Source organism: Lynx rufus, unplaced genomic scaffold, assembly GCF_022079265.1.
Source record: "Lynx rufus isolate CCGP_SWC_20201006 ecotype Redwood Valley unplaced genomic scaffold, mLynRuf1.p SCAF_5, whole genome shotgun sequence".
Lineage (NCBI taxonomy): Eukaryota > Metazoa > Chordata > Mammalia > Carnivora > Felidae > Lynx > Lynx rufus.
This window is the reverse complement of record NW_025814867.1, coordinates 31,878,910-31,898,080: the sequence shown is the minus strand read 5'-3', so window position 1 is coordinate 31,898,080 and position 19,171 is coordinate 31,878,910. Positions and strand designations below refer to the sequence as shown.

The 19,171-nt window shown below is 36.3% G+C and overlaps 1 protein-coding gene across 2 annotated transcripts in view; it reads right to left on the bottom strand.

Annotated features, from left to right (window-relative positions):
* Positions 1 to 5,084: 5,084 nt before the first annotated feature.
* PPP2R3A (protein phosphatase 2 regulatory subunit B''alpha) overlaps positions 5,085 to 19,171 on the bottom strand; it is a 164,470-nt gene continuing 150,383 nt past the window's right edge. For both annotated transcript variants that reach the window (XM_047100163.1, XM_047100164.1), the window contains exon 13: positions 5,085 to 5,217. In XM_047100163.1, the coding sequence (XP_046956119.1) occupies positions 5,085 to 5,217 (133 nt within the window). The remainder of the gene's footprint in view (positions 5,218 to 19,171) is intronic.

Sequence of the window (19,171 nt, the reverse complement as noted above, 5' to 3'; positions counted from 1 at the left end):
TATTATGAAAGAAAATTTGCCCCTCATTAGAATGTTGAAATCTGTCTTTTAAAAAGTGAACAAACTGAAATTCTGTCAGACTGCAGATGTTTAGCTGTTTATGCTATAGAACTCTTCTGAGTTGAGTCCCTTTTATAGTTCACGTCTGACTCATTTCTAGGAAAAAATTTGAAATCCTTCCTTCACTTTTAGCAATGTTATGATTAGATAAATGAAGTGGAGAAGAGCAGTTTTATTCTGAAGGTAATTGAATTGAGATTATAAAATGTGACAGAATTTTAAAAAAAATTATAAAAATTTTTATTTAGAAGTTGGGATTTATTTAAAATAATTTTGGAATAATGCCCCAAAACTTAACCAGATTTATGCATTGTATTTATTGCTATTGGCCACTTCTTTGATTCTTTTTTTTTTTTTTTTTTTGTTCCTCTGATAGTTTCATCCTTTATTTTGAATATGCCCCTTCTCTTTTCTTTCTCTCTCTTTCGGTGCTATTTGTTATGAAGGCTTCTTTATAGAGGCCAAATAAAAATGCCTTTTTATGAAGCCTGTGCATTTAGGTAGGTTTGAAGCTAGGAGGTTGTTTTTTTTAGAATGCTCTTTTGCATGTAAAGCACAAACTGTGTTTCAGTTTAAATGCATGTCTTCCCTTTAATTTTTATGGGGGAGACAAGTACAAACATTCTGTTGAAGGGAAATCTAGTCAGTTGCTTGAAAAGAGCACAGCCCAAACAAAACAAGGACTGACTAGGTTGTAAAGAAATGACCTTATGATTTAAAAGAAGAATTGCTGCTTTGACAGTGCTTATTTAAAGAAAAATACTGCTGGAAAATTTCAAATTTCTACTACGTTCACCATCTCTGATGAGATCTGACATGTTGAAGTTATGTTTTGATTTGGCACACAGCATGTTCAATGATGGTTACTCACCTAGTACAAGACATGGAGAAGAAACCTTTGGACACAGAGCAGATGACACCTCCTTCTGTTTTGTAGTGTATCCTGGTGTCATTTTCTGTGAATGTGGTCAGGTAGAGTTGTTTTTGTTGTTGTTGGGCCTTTTTTTTTTTTTTTTTTTTTTGTCTCTTTTGGTGGGGTGGGGGTGGGCTAAAGCCATAGGAAGAAAATGTGATGTATGTGTCCAGTATGTACTATTTTGTTTTTGTTTTGCAAGAAGAGTTGAACTATTTTTGATAACAAGAGTAAATGGTGGAAAATGCTTCTTAGTTGTCTTGTCTTTATTTGCTTTCCAAGTTTTGGAATTTTATTTAATTCCTCTAAGTGTTAGCAGTGTCTTATGCAACATGTATTTGCCTAAAGTTTGTAACAGTTTTGTGTTGAACTCAGATGCCCTGCTATATAAACTTGTAAATCTGTTCTTTATTCACTAATGATCACTGCAAAAATGACTAGAACTGAGATTGTACACATGGATGATTAGGATATATTTTGCAAATCTCCCAAACTTTCCTAATATTATGATCTTAAAATTCATAGAATACTTTATTGCTTCCCAAGTTTGATAATTTTAGTTTTGTGTTTTTTGATGCATGGGAGGTTGGCAATATAGACAAAGTGGAAATCATTAGTATGTGAGGGCCTTGATTGTTATGTAATATTGCCAATGATGAATTCAGGTTGTTTTTAGCACAAGTTTCTCTTTTTTATGCTGGTATTCTCACTGCCACATTTTTGGAAACCTGTATTACACCTTAATTCTATCAATAAATGTTAGTTTTCTAATTCTATGTTGTAGAATACTGAGGAGTTTGGGATAGCATGCTCTGAATGGCCTATATTATATACATCTGGGGAAGAATAATTAATTACAGTGCCTTGATTTTTATATTGTTTTTCTTTATACCATGAGTTATTTAGGAATGCTGACCAATGGCTAACTAGGGATGATTAAGAAATTATTACTGAAGTAACTGGATTTACTTTATCAGGATTTGAAACCACCAAAACAATAACAGCTTTTAATATGACACATCTTCATTTGTTCTTTGAGTCTTTGTTATTAATGTACATAATCAAATGATCTTTCACCTTAGTTGATAGAGAATTTTTATAGCTGGTGATTTATCTTTTTGGTTAGCTTCATTAAGTCTACATTTCTGTGCAGAGCTATAATATGGATCTAGGATAAAGAATTTCTTTTTGTTCTTAGTATTCTTGAAACAATTCTGTGGTGACCTTGAAGAAAAGTCTTAGATGAAAAATAAAATTTTCTTTCCCGTATCATAGGTGACAAATACAAAAATGCTTTAGAGAATACTGAGTTCAAAGTATAGTGTTGGAATCTAATACTTGGATGATATTTTAACTTTTCTCCCTCCTTTCTAAAAAAGTTTAGGTACAGTTTTTTAAAAAGAATACATTATATACAAGGCTAAAGTTTTTGATCCTTGTAAACCTCTTATTCCCAATATCTAGTCCTCTTCCTTATTCCTCTCCAGAGGAAATCCCTTCTCAGTTATGAGGTGTTATCCTTCTAAATCTTTCTTTATAGTTTTCCCCAGGGATTCAAAGAGTTATTCTTTGAAACTCAAATTTACAGTGTTACTCTCTCAAACATAAAAATGAGTTGCAAGGGTGAATAAAACCAAAAGTGTGTAGTGATTATCTTCGTGAACATGGTTCATATTTGACAACTTGTCTTTATTTAGTTTTGCAAAAAGGGAAAAACAAAAACAAGTCATGCAGGTTTCTCCACCCAAACACACTTTAACATTTCCAAAAACTGAGCAAATGCCTTACCTCATTAGATTCTAGAATTTTATAAATACTTTGACACGGTGACATAGATAAGATGCAGAGAAAATACATGGAATTTCATTAGTTTGATTACCTCGGCAATTAATGTTATGAAATTCATTTTTCATTGACTAGCATTAAGACCATGATAACCTTCAGTTTTTATCAAGGAGTCAGAGATACTGTAAAAACTTGAAATTTCCAGTTGGGCAGTAATGATTATATTTAGTGAAATCTTTACCAGAAAGTCATATATATACTGTCCTAGTTCTCAGAATTCACATTTCTTGCATTCAGCTCTTAGGAGTACAGTAAAACGCTTCTGTCTGAAAATATGATACTTTGGGTAACCTAAATTAAAATAGCTTTATCTTGAATGATACTGTTAGCTGTTACTTTTTATAATTACAGACTTTTGAAACAAAGTACAGACCAAAGTAAAAGCAAGAGGATTTCAGTAAGGAGACACAAGGTACAGAGGTAAAAAGCCAAATAGTATTAAAAAAAAAAATCAAATGTATATTGAATTTTTTTACTTTTTGTTGAGGCTTAGAAATATTTTAGACCATTATGGATAATAAAACCTTTAAATCCTATCTTGGCTAATTAAAAATTATTTTTAATATTTTATGTGAAATAAAATTGCTTTCTCTCCCTGGTAAAAGGGTGGATGAGATAGATGGTAAAGTTCATGTATCACAAATACATAAACTTTTAATCCTAATTTACTAGTCTATTTAAGTTACTGCATATAATTTTTCCTAAAAATTTAGTCATTTTTAAGCTTTTAGTTCTTTGTGAACTGTTAGATACCAAATTTTAATATTTATGCTTTGTGTAACAGTTAAATGGAAGATTAGTTCTGATCATAAAAGGTAAAATAACAGCAAACTGTATCAGTAAAATAACTTTCGGTTGATGGTGCATTTCCTAAATTGCCCTTATCTCCACTTTTTGCCTACCATAGCCCAAGGTTTGATTATTTCATTGTTTGACTTTTCATACCAGTAAGGGGGAACCAAAGCAGGGTGGCAAGGGAAGCTATTCTGACATTCAGGACTGTGGTTAAAGCAGAAAACCCAGGGAAAAGGTGATGACTTTGACAGAGATAGTTGTTAAAAAGTTTCTTGGGGGTTTCTTTCACTTACGCTATTAGAAATTTCCATCCTTTTAAATAATTTATTTTCAGTTTTTAAGGATATTGCAGGATTTGGCTGCATTGTGGCTTGCTAAAAAAAAGGTAGAATTCTGTAATGAACACATCTACTATATAGTAAAGATGAAACTGGTTTCCTTTATGGGTGGCATCATGGTTTTCTTCCATTTTTGTGCTAAATGTTGAGGTGATGGAATATTTGAAATAGTTTGTTTTCAACACGAATGGATAATGTTTAGATTGAGGCCTTTACTGTTGGCTTAGTGTAATATTCAGTGATGAATACATCTAGTAAAAATTTTCATATATCACTAAGTCTTCAAGTAGGCCTTCTGATAGGAAGTGTAGATGGGGGGGGCATCAACTAATTTGAGGATTAATAAGTCATTCAGTAATTCTCCACAAATGTTAGATAAGTTAAAAGGAAATTTTTTCAAGTATGAGTCAAATTCTGTACTTAGAAGTGTTTTTCATCCTATTTTATATAAGATCCACAGTCAGGATGGGGAGAGATTATGCAGAGCTTGCCAGCAAGGTTGGAAGGCCCAGTGGTTACAATACCTGAGGATGTAAAGTGACTAGCAGTTTGGCAGGTCATTGTGAAATTACGTTAAACCAAGTAATAAGTTCAAGATCTTTGAACTCCAGTACACATATTAAAAAGTCTGAGATGTTCTGGCAGTGCTTTTATTACCAGGGGTAAGTCACTTCTGGAGGCCCTTTAACTGCTTTCTCAAGTTCCAGAGTTTTTCTGACTCAAGTTTTCTGCAAGTGAAGGCTTCTTCTGGGCTCCATAGGAGCCCTGAGGGACCTCAGGGATGCTGGACAACAGAGGCAACTCCTGCTTTTGTGCAGAGAATTGTGCTTGGCACTGTCCCCAAGAGATCGCTGGTACATTCAGGGGTGAAGAGTGCAGATTCACAGACTTTGGAAGGTGATGTATATCACTGTATTTGTTTGGAGAAAAAGGTTTGTAAGGGGTTCGAGGCAAACTGGAGGAGTCCCCCAAATTGAGCATGTGTATCCAGATCTATTGCTTAATGTCTTAAAGTTCCTAGTGCAGATACACACTTGCAGAAATCAAAGCCTTTAAAAAGCAGTATGCAAACTGGAGCATCTCCACAAGAAAAAGATTTAAAATACATATCTCTTTCATGTAGATCTTGGCAGCTATTCTTCATCCACTGACTGAAGCTTTCCACATTTCTCTGAAAGGCTTGAGGTTACTATTTGACTTTTATTGCCTTTGTTTCCAATTTCAGAGGGAGAGACAGGTTCTTCCGTTTCATAATCTTCAAAGGAGCTGAAAGAACAAACAAAAGTGAGTTACCGATTGTTCAAAAAAAAACTTCATTGTTTGGGTAGAAGTCAATATGGCAAACTAGAGACTGGAAACCACCAGCTTGCAAAAGTACCCTCAGTTGCTAAATGACAGTTGTGAACAACTGAACCATGCTGGAGGAGACCATGGTTTCATCTAGAATAGAAAACATACTTTCTGTGTTCCTTAAAGCCCAAGTTCATGTTAGGATTTGTTGAAAATGTGCTGTATCTAGCTTTCCCTAGGAGCGCTGGTATGAATGAGAGCATTATGGAGGCGACTAGGTTAGGGAGGGTGTGAGGTCCATAAAGTACAACTTTATATGACTGCCTTCATTGAAGTGGCTTTCATGCAGAGTGGGGAATGTTCAGCTCAAATTGCTTTATAGCTTCTTTGGTTTCCAAGAAGTACATTTACATGTGCAAGTGCGTACATAGAGTAGGTTAAAGCCTATTCATGGATTTCCTTCCATTCTTTACAGAACTCCCCAGCATATTCCCTCTGCCTACTCCCCTTAGAAGTTCTTGGAATCCCCTGAGTTCCATTATTTTCCAGGCTATTCTTGAGGGTGGCCTTAAGCAGGGATGACAATATTATATCTAGTGGGAATGATGGCTGCTTGAAGTATTGATAAATAATATGCTGAGGCTACATCTAGGCCCAGAGAAATATACATGATAGTTATTACCAATGTTTGCTACAGTATTTGGCATCACCAAGCTTATTAAAACCTTACCATTGCAAGGACTTTTTACACAGTATCTGTGCAGAAATTCCTGAACATAATAGTTCTTTCATCAAAAAGGTACCAAGGCTGGCTAATGTAACCTGTGGTGAGACAGGTATACCCAATAGTAGAGGTGGTACCTATTCAACTCTAAAACATTTTTGAATAGAGGGTAGAGAATATTAAACCAACAAACAAAAAGCCTAGCTGATGTTTAGAAAACTTCTTGAGTACCAATTCATGATCCTATCAAATATTATTTACAACATCATTTTGCAGAAATACCCCATTCTATACTTTGTTTTTACTCTTCTCCCCATCTCCTTGAGGCCTCAGTGTAACTGGCATCTGTTGGATAAGGCGGCAGAAGGGAGGGTAACTTTGCTTTAAGGGTTGATGGTTGAGCCTCCATTACTGGACCAAAATTCTCAAAAGCTAATTCTAGCAATGCAGTGTCAGATGTTGTGCTTATTTCCTGTCAAGAGTGAAAGACATTTTCTTCTCAGTGCAGATCTGGGAGTTCAAGAGGTCTGAACTGAGACTCGTTCAATAAATATCTAGCCCCTTCCTACCGAGCTTGTACTATAATGGAGGCCATCTGGAATAATGGTTAAGTGGTTTACAGCCTTAGAGCATGGGCTTTGGAAAAGTCAGGTTCCAATCTCAGTTTGATCACTTAATGTTATTTTGGGTATGTTAACACCTCTTCATCAGTTTCCTCAACTAATGAGGTAATAGCAGTTCCTACCCCCTCATAAGGGTCAAGTGGAGATTGGGTGAGAGGACCTACTATTTTCATGATAGAGAAGTGTTCGGGCTTACTACTGGAGCAGGATGGTGACACCTAATCCTATTAAGGGGTCAGGGTCACATTGTGTATGTTATTTGTGAATACAAATTTTTACAAAAGTATTTTTTCCCATTGTAGCCTCATACCAGAAATGGGATTTCTAGCAATGGATTTGATCCAATCTAGTACCTAAAGATATCCTAATGCCCTGTGGGTTGCATACAGAGGAAAGCCACCTGCATTTCTTTTGCACTTTCAAGGCACCAAGTCTGGATTGAGGGAGCTCATTTAGAATCTTTGTCTTTTTTTTTTTTTTTTTTTTGTGATGTTTATTTTAGAACATGAGCAGGGAAGGGGCAGAGAGAGAGACAGAATCCAGAGCAGGCTCCAGGATCTGAACTGTCAGCACCGAGCCCGATGAGGGGCTTGAACTCATGAACTGTGAGATCATGACTTGAGCCAAAATCAGATGCTTAATGGACTGAGCCACCCAGGCACCCCTAGAATTTTTTTATCAGTGTCCTGGAGACTTTTCGTACTCTACCTCAGTGTTTCTCAAATGGAGGCGATTCCCCCCACTCTGGGACATTCGGCCATGTCTGGATGCATGTTTGATGGTCACAACCGGGTGGGTTCTCTACTGACATCTAGTTGGTAGAGTTCAGAGATGCTGCTAAACATCCTATAATGTGCCAGACAACACCTCACAAGTGAATTATTCAGCTTAGAACATCAGTGGCACTGAGAAACACTGCTCTAACTCTTGCCCCTTCAGTGTTAATGCATCCCCAAATTCTGGACTAAGCTCTTCTTATTTTGTACTTCTCTGGACGGTCATTCTTTCTTATGGCTTTATCCACCACTTGTTTACCTGCAGTTTCTAAATGTACAAATCCAGCCTCAGCCTCTAAGCTGGAGACTGCCATGTATCCAACTACCTACTCTTATGGCCCTTCCATTATGGCAGTATATACAAAGCTGAACTCCTCCTTCCCACACCCTGGCTCCACCATAATCTACCCCTTTAAAGCCAGAAATCCAGTGATTCCCAAGTTTCTCTTCCCTCCTTTGCCTTCCCCTTTTCAAATCCAGCCAGTTTCTTATACCACTTAGAATAATAACATGGACACAGTCCTGCCCCTCTCTCCCCATTGCCACTGATTTAGTTCAGGGCACTGTATTTCATTGCTTGGATTGCAATAGTTTTCTAACAACTGGTCTTCTGCCTTCACTCTTGTCACATACCCTTTTGCTATTGCCATACCAGGCTTTTTAGCTTGTCAAAATGGGTTCTGGTCTTGGGACCTAATGCCCTTGTACATGTTCTTCTGTGGCCTGCAGTGACCTTACCTTTTGGTTAACTTGTTCTCATCTTTTAATCTGAAAGGTCATTTAAAAGTTTCTTGGCTCCCAGTGCCTGAGTAACCACCATCTCTTTTTTTTTTTTTAATTTTTTTTTTTTCAACGTTTATTTATTTTTGGGACAGAGAGAGACAGAGCATGAACAGGGGAGGGGCAGAGAGAGAGGGAGACACAGAATCGGAAACGGGCTCCAGGCTCTGAGCCATCAGCCCAGAGCCCAACGCGGGGCTCGAACTCACATACCGCGAGATCGTGACCTGGCTGCAGTCGGACACTTAACCGACTGCGCCACCCAGGCGCCCCAACCACCATCTCTTTTGTTAAATTTTTGTTTAAATTCCAGTAAACGTAGAGTGTACTATTAGTTTCAGGTGTTCAATATAGTGATTAAATACTTCATACAATGCCGATGCTCATCACAAGCACCCTCTTTAATCCCCATGACCATCTCTTATTCAGATGTTTGCAATGGCTTCCTTATTAGTCTCCCTGCTTCTATTCTTGTACCACTAGCAATTTGAAGATTACTATCTTCAAAAACTGGAAATGGGATTATATTACTTTCTTAATTCTTTTTCAATAGCTTCCCGAGGCCCTGCATGATCTGGCTCCTGTGTATCTTTCCAGCTGTATTTCCCTATTGGTCATTATATTCCAGTCATACTGGCCTTTTAAAATGTCCTCAACACACTGTTTGTTTCCTGACTCAGAGCCACTGAATATATTTTTCCCTCTCCCTAGAACATTTTTGCTCCCTGCTTTTTTCAGAGCGATTTCCTTCTTAACCTGTAGGTTCTCATCATCTCAGGAATTTTTCTCAGCACCCTAAATTGTCTCTTTCCATTATTGGCTCACTCTGTTTCCTTCACAATTACATAATTAAATGTCTGTCTTCTCCACTTGATTATAAAATATCCATTTGCCAACTCACTAATTTCCTTGGGCTATAGAATAGTGCCTGGCACTAGATGCTCAAAATGATTAATAAAAAATGATGTCCTAAGTAAGGCTCTTGTGAAATGATACATTGAGTTGTCAGGGAAGGCTGAAGTCAGTAAAATGGTGAGAGTGCAAAAGTCATCTTGAAGTCCCTTAAGTTAGAACTGTGAGAGTCTAAACTTTATCCTGTTCTCTAGAAAAATTCCTGAGAGAGCGAGCTGATTCTTTCTAAATGACCACTTCCAGGTTTACTTGTAGGTAACTGGGATTCCTCTGGGCACAAATGAAGATTTTATGAAATATTCTTTGTTAACTGGCTATTTTTGAATGAGTAGCAGGGTCAGAGGATTGAAGTAGAACTCCTTGGGTTCACAAATAGTTCATTAGAAAGCCTACGTATCAAACTGAAGAAATTTAACCTAGTATTAACAGTGTTGTTAGTATAAGGAAAAATAATGGTCATATATTTTTCCTAGCAATATGTTGCCTTTAAAAACCTGTTCCCCTAAGTTTTTCCCTCTCAGATGAGCAATTTCTGGACAAAAGTATTAAGGCTGGTTCTGCTGATTCCTGGAATTAGTAGAAATAATGATTGGCACATATATGGTCAGAAAAAGGATTTGTGCGGTTTCAGGGTTTATTTGGGAATTGTGGTCTGATTCTATTTTTGGGATTCTATTTTCAGGGGTAAAGGGCAAGAATATCTGATTCAGGGTTTGAGGAAATTTAAGACACATGTTGGCTATAAGCATAGAATAAAATGTTAAGTAGTTCTTTAATTTGGAGTCTCTAATGCTTTAGAAATAGGAATGGATCAATCTTACCTTTACACCTTTAAATCCTAAAGCACTTACGTAAAATGGATTAACTGAAATACTTGGGAAGTTGGACATTTGGATCAATGAATTTCCCTATTGACCCATTCAGTAACTAGAAATTTTGTTCCAACTCTTGCTAAAGTTTCTTAATATGTACTACTACCCACTCTTCTTGCCTCAGAAGTTGATCCCACTTCCTTTTTGGTCTCTTGCAGTTCCCTAGGGTCGTAAGCCATCTGTTGTTTATTCTTAGTTTGTGTGTAGATAGCATAAAAATTTGGGTTTAAATATATTCTAATTATGAACTTGAAGGGAGGAATAGGGTTCATTCATTTTTATTACTAACCACAGTGCCTGGCATTGATTAAGTGCCAGTGAATATCTATTGAAATAAAATTGGGCTTTGATTTGTTCAATGCAGAAAAAAATTAAAACTATATTATTAAATTCAGGTCTATATAAAGGTGCTGTTTAATCAGCACTATAAAACGTAACTTAGACTATTCTTTTAAGGCTGTAACTCATGCTTTAGAATATTAATTCCTGTCATTCCTTTTTCTCTTCTCATGCCCCAATATACATACATGTCACCTCCCCTTCCCCCTCCTGCCCCATTATGCCTGCTCCTCTTAAATTTTCCCACTTTGCTGAGGACAGTCAGGCTCCACACAACTCCTTACTCCACACTTGACTCTTATTAGCTGCAGTCCTGGAAGATGATCTGGTGGGTTTGGGACTGGCCTTTTTTACCTACAGCACCTTCTTTTCCAAAGCTGGTGGAAGTAACAACTCTTTAAAGGAATAATTCATATATTTATATATAATATAAGGGGAAAAGCTACCTTTAAAAATATTCAGTAGTGCACAGTTCTGAATTCTCTAAATGTCCAATAATAGGGAAATGGATGTGAGTTACTGCTTGAGAACACTTCTGAATCATTAAAAGTCATATTTTTGAACACCCTAGTAGAATTAAGCATCAAAAAGAAGTATACTAAAGTGTAAATAATGGTTATCTCTGGATGACTGAACCAAGGGTGATTTAAATCTCTTTATATTTTACAATTTTTGTGCAGCAAGCTTATATTTCTCTACTAATCAATAAAAACACAAAACAGGTCTCAGTTTCCTAATATAACAACATGGAGGACCCTTTTGCCTGCTTTACATAATTGTTTTATTGCTGAAGTTTTTTCTGCAATTTCTTTATTGCAGAAATCATAAAAATGTTAATTATAAAGAAATTTGGCATCCTAACCTATTATCTTCATATAGGTGGCACATACAGTTGAACTGGTTTATGTTACTGGTACCCTATCTGGTTTCCTCTATTATGACCATTCATTACCTTGGATTTATACAAATGGTGTTGTATGCTGTGATCACGTTGTATGTTAGAAGTGATAATTCACAATTTTTGCAGCTTCTGTGTTTGCAGTCTTTCACCTCATTGAAATCTGGAGTCATTACTAGGTTATTCTTGAAAGCATCACCTAAGTACAAACCTTGAATCAGGTGGTACAGGTTCCTGGCACAAAGGCTACTTATGGTGTTTGTTAGATGATAAAGTAGATGGAGAATTTCAAGTTGTACTTAGAGGGTCAAAATGTCTGGACTCCTGCAGTTATCCTTATAGTGAGGTGAGGGTGGCTGCTGAATGATTGTTGCCTTCTGTGTCACTCAGTAAACATTTGCTAAGGATCTCCTACGTCCCTAACATTTTACTAGGTGCTGTTATTAACAGATGAATGAAACAGTGTTCTTTGCCCTGGAGGAGCCCAGATTCTAGTGGGAAACAACTCCATTTTTTCCAGCATTTATATGCCATTGTTGGATACATTATATGCATTATCTCCAATCCTCAGTATAGTCCCATTGTTTATGTAACAGATATTTACTGTGTGCCAACTGTGTGCCCTGGGAATGACGGGAATAAGGTGGGTAGTGGAATGGTGATGTTATAGCTGATTAAATTTTAGTTCAGAGAGGTTATGTAATGTGGCCAAGATCACAGAGGTGGTAGTAATAATATCCATGTTTATTATTGATTACATAGGTACTATCCCTAAGTGCAAAGTATAAAGATATTTACACATGGTCTTATTTATTTAATCCTTCAATTTAAACAGCTCAGTGTGGCAGGTGGTATCCTCGTTGTATAGATGATGCTGAGGCTTGGATGCCTGGGATTACACAGCTAGTAAGTGCTAGAGCAAGGGTTTGAAATTATTAGGTTTGTCTAACTCCAAATTCCATGCCCTTGACCATGATGTTATATCTCCTCTCTTCCCATACAGGGAGTAGTAACAGTAGTAATAGCTACTATTTATCAGGTATCTACTATGTGCCAGGTGTTTAGATATATTATCTTAGATTCTCACAACCACTTTGTAAGGTAGTTGCTGGTGTCTTTGGAAACTGAGCTTCAGGAGTCAGATAACCTGCCCAGCTGGTGAGTGGTAGGGAGAACCAGATCTATCTGGCTCCTTCCTAAGCCTCTGCTCTTTCCATAGTACTGCCATTCTTCCTCCATTTCTAATATTTGAGTCTGGTAATTTTTGTTTACAGACTCACCCTGATGTATTTGTAATTCCTCTCGAGGGCTTCATCTCAAGGTGGTGTAACCTTGGGATTCTGAGTCTGGCCTTACTTTTGAAAACCACATCAGTCAGCTATTAACAACTGTAAACCGGTCTATTCCTCTGACATTCCAGTTCTCACTCTACAGGGTATGGCTATTGTAAGCCTTCTCTGCCCGCAGGACCTCATCACCCACGTGTGCTGTATGGAGGCCTTATCTTATCTGCTACAACATGAGGAGTGTCCAGCAGAAGCCTCTCATATACACTGGTCGAATTTCATTACACCTGGTCCCTGCATCTCCTCTTGTGACCCCTCACCTGTACTTCTGTCTGCATCCCTATGCCTCCCCTCTCTTCCCTCCAGACACACTTCTCTGAGCACCACAACTGGAAAAAACTTCTGCTTGAGCCAGTTATTTACTCTCTAGCTGCCATCAGTTTCTCTTTTTAGACTAACAAACTTCTAAGTAGTGATGCCTGCTATCTCTATTTTCTCCTTTTGTGGCAGGTTACAAAACAGTATGTAGTATAAATTACATTTTTTGTAAAATTATCTGTTTGCATTGAAATGTCTAGAAGGGAGGACAGGCTATGCTATCTCTGGATGGTGGGTTTTATTTTATCACTAAAAAAAATTTTTTTTTAAATGTCTTACTTATTTTTGAGAGAGAGCATGAGCAGGGGAGGGACCAAGAGAAAGGGGGACAGAAGATCTGAAGTGGGCTTGGTGCTGAGAACAGCAAGCCCAATGGGCTCAAACTCATGAACCGTGAGGTGATGACTTATGCCAAAGTCAGACCCGCAACCAACTGAGCCACCCAGGCATCCCTGGATGGTGGATTTTAGATGAAGTTTTTTTGTTTATCTGTATTTTCTACCTCTTCTGCTGTGTATACATATCACCTATGTATCACATATTTAAACATATTACCTATGTAAACAGATAACACTTCTTTTTCCTATTTATTCAAGTAATGTATGTTTGTTAAAAGAACTTATAAATTATAGACCAGTATAAAAAAAATACTTGCAATCCCACCCACAGCCCAGAGTTAATATTTTGTAGCCTTATCTTTTAGATTGTATATATAGATGTACAGATTTATAATAATGAAATTATAATTTTCTAACCCCCCCATGTTAGTTTTTGTGTAAGCACAAAATTTAAATGTTTGCATAATATGACACATAGACACCATGATTTATTGAACTACTCTATTATTGTACATTTGTGTTAGTTTGATTTTTAAATTTTAGAATGACCAGTGGCCAATGCCAGTTGTTTGGATAGAACAATTCTATCCAAATTTCTGATTATTTACAATAGATACCCCAAACTGGAATCCTGAGTGAAAGGGTATAAATTTAGGCTGTTGCTACATATTGTCAAATCACTTTCCAGGGAGGTTGGGCCAATTTTTCTACCAATAATATCTGAAAGTGCTTATCTTACTGGACAGTGAGCCTAGAGTGAGGTGTTAGTGTAGGTGTGCTTCTTCTATGAGAAGCACTCTGAGAACCACAACTGGAAAAAAATACTTCTATGAGAAGCAGTTAAAATACTTTAATTGCATCTGTTTGTTTTCCCTGCTTAGGCAGGAATCCTGTCTGTTCTCCAATATCCGATAATGCTTAGTATATAGTAGGACAGCAGTCATTTACTGAATTAATATTATCCTTTAACAAATTATCTTTTAAAAGATTGTTGCCAATAAGCCAAGAACTTTTTGACTTGTGCTTTTTAAATATTTTACTGAAATATAACGTACATGGCATATGTAATTCACTGATCTTAAATGTTCAGTGTGTTTTAGTAAATTTCTACAATTGTGCAAACAATACCACAATCTAATTTTCATTCTTCCATCTGCCTCTCTTCTCCTTTGTGCCTGTTGGATTCACTCTCCACTCTCATTCCTGGAACTAGGCAACCACTGATCTGCTTTCTGGCTATATAATTTGACTTTTCTAGAAATTTCATATAAATGGAATCATATAATATGTAGTCTTTAGTGTTTGGCTTCTTTCACACAGTGTTACTTTTGAGAGACTCAACCATGTTACTGCATGTATTAGTTCTTCTATTTATTGACATATAAATGACATACAATGGGTTACTTATATTTATAAATTTTGACTTTGTGTATATACCTGTAAAAGCATTACAACATTCAAGATCACAAAACTATCCATTCCCTTGTCTCCCAACCAAAGTTCATGCCCCTATATAATCACTGCTCCTCTCCCCCAAGTTAACCACTAGTTTGTTGTCATGATAGATTAATTTGCATTTTCTAGAATTTTAAATAAATGGAATCAAATGGATTATACTTTTTTGTCTAGCTTCTTTCACTTAGCTTATTTTGAGATCCACTCAAACTGGGTTTATCAATGGTTCATTCCTTTTTTTTTTTTTTTTTGCTAAGTAGCATTCCATTTTATGGATATATTTTATCAGTTTACCAGTTTGATGGATATTTGGATTATTTCCAGTTTTGGGCAACTATGAATAATGCTGCTATAAACATTCACGGACAAGTCTTTGGGTAAACATTTTTCTTGGGTAGATTCCTAGGAGTGCAACTGCTGATTCATATAAGTGTATGTTTAACTTGTTAAGAAATTGCCAAAATTTTCTAAAGAGAATATATAATTTTACATCACCATCAGTTCAATGTATGAAGTTCCAGCTTCTCCACATTGTTGCCAACTAGTGATTTTAGCTGGTGTATCTACACTGTGGTATATCTCACTGTGGGTTTAATTTGTATTTTTCTAATGTCTAACAATGTGGAGCATCTTTTCATATAGCTAGTTGCTGTTTGTATCTCTAATTGTATTTATTCAAATCTTTTGTCTGTTTAAAAATTAGGTTATTAGTCTTTTTATTACTGAGCTGTAAGAAATCTTTTTATATATTTTGGATATGAATCCTTCCTTTATCAGGATGTTTTGGGAATATTTTCTCCCAATTTTTTCCTTTTCTTAATGGTGCCTTTGGAAGAGCAATAGTTTCTAATTTTAAAGGAAGTCCATTTAATCTAAAAGTAATTTTTTATTGCTCTTTGCCTGATCCAAGGTCACACTGATTTTCTCCTCTGTTTTATTCTAGAAGTGTTAGAGTTTCTGCTCTCACATTTAGGTCTTTTATCCACGTGTAGTTATTTTTGCATATGCTGTGAGGTATGGATTTTGGTTCTTTTTATGGATATCAAGTTATTTCAACATCATTTTTGGAAAGACTATTCTTTCTCCACTGATTAAAAATTTGCCATCCATAATAGGGTTTATTTCTAGAGTGTTTAATTGATCTATGTATATACATGCTAATATGCTAAGGTGTCTCAATTGTTTGCTTTATAGTAAATTTTGAAATCAGACTATGTCCTTCAGTTTTGTTCTTTTATTATTTATTTTTATTTTTAAAAATATGTTTATTTATTTTGAGAGAGAGAAAGAGTGTGAGCAGGAGAGGAGGGGCAGAGAGAGAATCCCAAGCAGGCCCTACACTCAGGATGGAGCCCAACGCAGGGCTTGATCATGAGATCGTGACTAGAGACGAAATCAAGAGTTGGATGTTTGAGCCACCCAGGTGCCTCAAGTTGGTTCCTTTAAAAAAGAGTTTGGCTATTTTAGGTACTTTACACTTCTACATAAAATTTAGGATCAGTTTGCCAATTTCTACAACAAAAGCCTGCAGGGATTTTGATAGGGAATTTTGGTAAATCTGTAAATTTGGGGAGAACCAACATTTTAACAATACTTAACTTCCTAATCCCATTTAGGTCAGCACTGTTTTGCAGTTTTCAGTGTGCAAGTATTATAGTTCTTTGGTTATGTTAATTTTTAAATATTTTGTTCTTTTTGATGTTAATGTGAGTAGAATTATTTTTATTTGGATTTCCCTACTGGATTATTCACTGCTAGTATATGGAAATACGACTAAGTTTTGCATATTGAACTTGTATTCTGAGATCTTGATAACTGCTAATTCATTAGTTCTGACAGCTTTCAGGTAGACTTCTTAGTATTTACTGTTGTCAGGTTACATAATCTATGAATAGTTTTACTTTTTCCTTTTCAATCTGAACACGTTCAGTGTCTTTTTCTTGTCTTACTGCAGAAGATAGGAGGACCTAAGTTACAGTGCTGAGTAGAAATTATGAATAGAAACATCCCTGCTTTGTTCTTGATCTTAGGGGGGGAAGGCATTCAGTTTTTTACCGTATGATTTAACTGTAGATTCCTTTTATCCTGTTAAGGATCCTTCTATCCTTACTTCTATCTTTACTTCTATCCTTACTTCTACCCTTCTATCCTTACTTGAGTGAGAATTATTGTGACTGGATGTTTGATTTGTCAAATGCTTTTTTGTGTGTCTATGGAGATTACTTTTGTCATTTATTTATTTAAAAAAATTTTTTTAATGTTTATTTTTGAGAGAAGAGAGTGAGTGAGTGAGCATGAGCAGGGGAGGGGCAGAGAGAGAGGGAGACAGAATCTGAAGCAGGCTCTAGGCTCCAAGCTGTCAGCGCAGAGCCTGACTCGAGGCTCAGACTAACAAATGGTGAGATCATGACCTGAGCCGAAGTCGGACGCTTAACTGACTGAGCCACCCAGGCATCCTTATCATTTATTAATATGGTATATTAAATCAATAGACTTTTGGGTGTTAAGCCAGCCTTCTGCTCCTGGGATGAACCCCACTTAAAGTATATAATCTTTTTAAAAAAAATTTTTTTTCAACGTTTTTATTTATTTTTGGGACAGAGAGAGACAGAGCATGAACGGGGGAGGGGCAGAGAGAGAGGGAGACACAGAATCCGAAACAGGCTCCAGGCTCTGAGCCATCAGCCCAGAGCCTGATGCGGGGCTCGAACTCACGGACCGCGAGATCGTGACCTGGCTGAAGTCGGACGCTTAACTGACTGCGCCACCCAGGCGCCCCTATAATCTTTTTTATATATTGCTGGATTTGATATGCTAATTTTTTTAAAAATAATTTTTGTATTGAAGCTCTTAAGGGATATTGGTTTGTAATTTTCATTTCTTGTAGTATCTTTGGCTTTGGTATCGGGTAGTACTGGCTTTATAAAGCAAGTTTGGAAGTGTTCCCCTTTACTGTTATTTTCTGAAAGTATTTGTGAAACACTGATATTTTTTTCTCCTTAACTATTTGACAGAATTTAACAGTGAAACCATCTGGACCTGGACCTTTGGTGAAGACCTTTAATAACTAGTTCATTATCTTTAGTTGATATATAGTCTATTCGGATTTTCCATTTCTTCTTAAATCAGTCTTGGTAATTTGACTTTTTCTAGGATTTTGTTCCATTTCATCTAAGGTGTGAAATTTATTGGGATGAAATTGTTCATGGTATTTCTTTGTAATTATTTTAAGTTCTGTAGTGTCTGTAGTGATGCCTCCTCTATTCCTAATTTTGTTAATGTATGCCTTTTTCCCCCCGCTTAATCCAGCTAAAGATTTATCTTAAAATCTTTACAAAGAACCAACTTTAGGTTTCATGAACTCTTTCATATTGTTTTCCTATTTTCTATTTCATGGATTTCTACTCTGGTCTTTTATTATTTCCTTCTTTCTATTTAAGCTCTGGTTTGGTTTTTTCTAGTTTCTTAAGGTGGAAACTTGTATTATTGACGTCAGACTTGAGGCATACATATTCCTCTAAGCATTGCTTCGACTGCACCTCATACGTTTTCATATGTTCTTTTATTTTCATTCATTTCACAGTAATTTGCAGATTCCCTTTGGTTTCTTCTTTGACCCATGTGTCCTTAAAAGTGTTATTTAATTTCCAAATATTTTGGGATTCCCCGATTCCTGTTATTGATTTCTACTTTAATTCTATTATGGTCAGACAACATAATTTATGTAACTGTAATCCATTTGGATTTATTGGATCTTATTTTACTCACTTATCATATGGTATGTCCTGGAGAAGTTTCATGTGCACTTGAAAAAAATGCCCATTTTGCTATTGTTTTGTGGAGGGTTCTCTATATATTGATTAAAGTACATTGTGTTGTTCAATTCTTCTGTATCCTTACTGTCTATCTAGTTCTGTCAGTTACTGAAAGAGAAGTTGTTGAAATCTCCAACTATACTGACTTGTCTGGCAATTTTTGTCTCATATAATTTGGGGATTCTGTTCAATATTTAAATACATTTAAAATTATTATAATTTGGCTACTGTATTTTAACTGTTGGTGAAGTAGGAATTTTCCTGTTTCTTTCCTGGGTGAAATTTCTGTCTTCTGACTTTTTTAGAAGTGGTCAATATTCATGTTCTTACTGTTGATTTTGAAGAATGTGATTTTTAAAATAATTTTTAATGTTCATTTATTTTTGAGAGAGAGAGTGTGAATGGGGGAAGGGCAGAGACAGAGAGGGAGACACAGAATCCAAAGTAGGCTCCAGGCTCTGAGCTGTCAGCAAAGAGCCCGACATGGGACTTGAACCCACAAACTAGATCCTGACCTGAGCCGAAGTAGAACCCTTAACCGGCTGAGCCACCCAGGCACCCCTTGAAGAATCTGATTTATAAAAGAATACTATTGATCATATGATGCAGTCCAATTTGTTTGTCTTTTGGTTGTGATACAGAATTTGTCACTTCCTAAATGTCACATCTAGAAAGTATTTCCTTATAAATTTCTCCCATTACTTTTAAGCTCTGAAAGTCTATTTACCTAACAC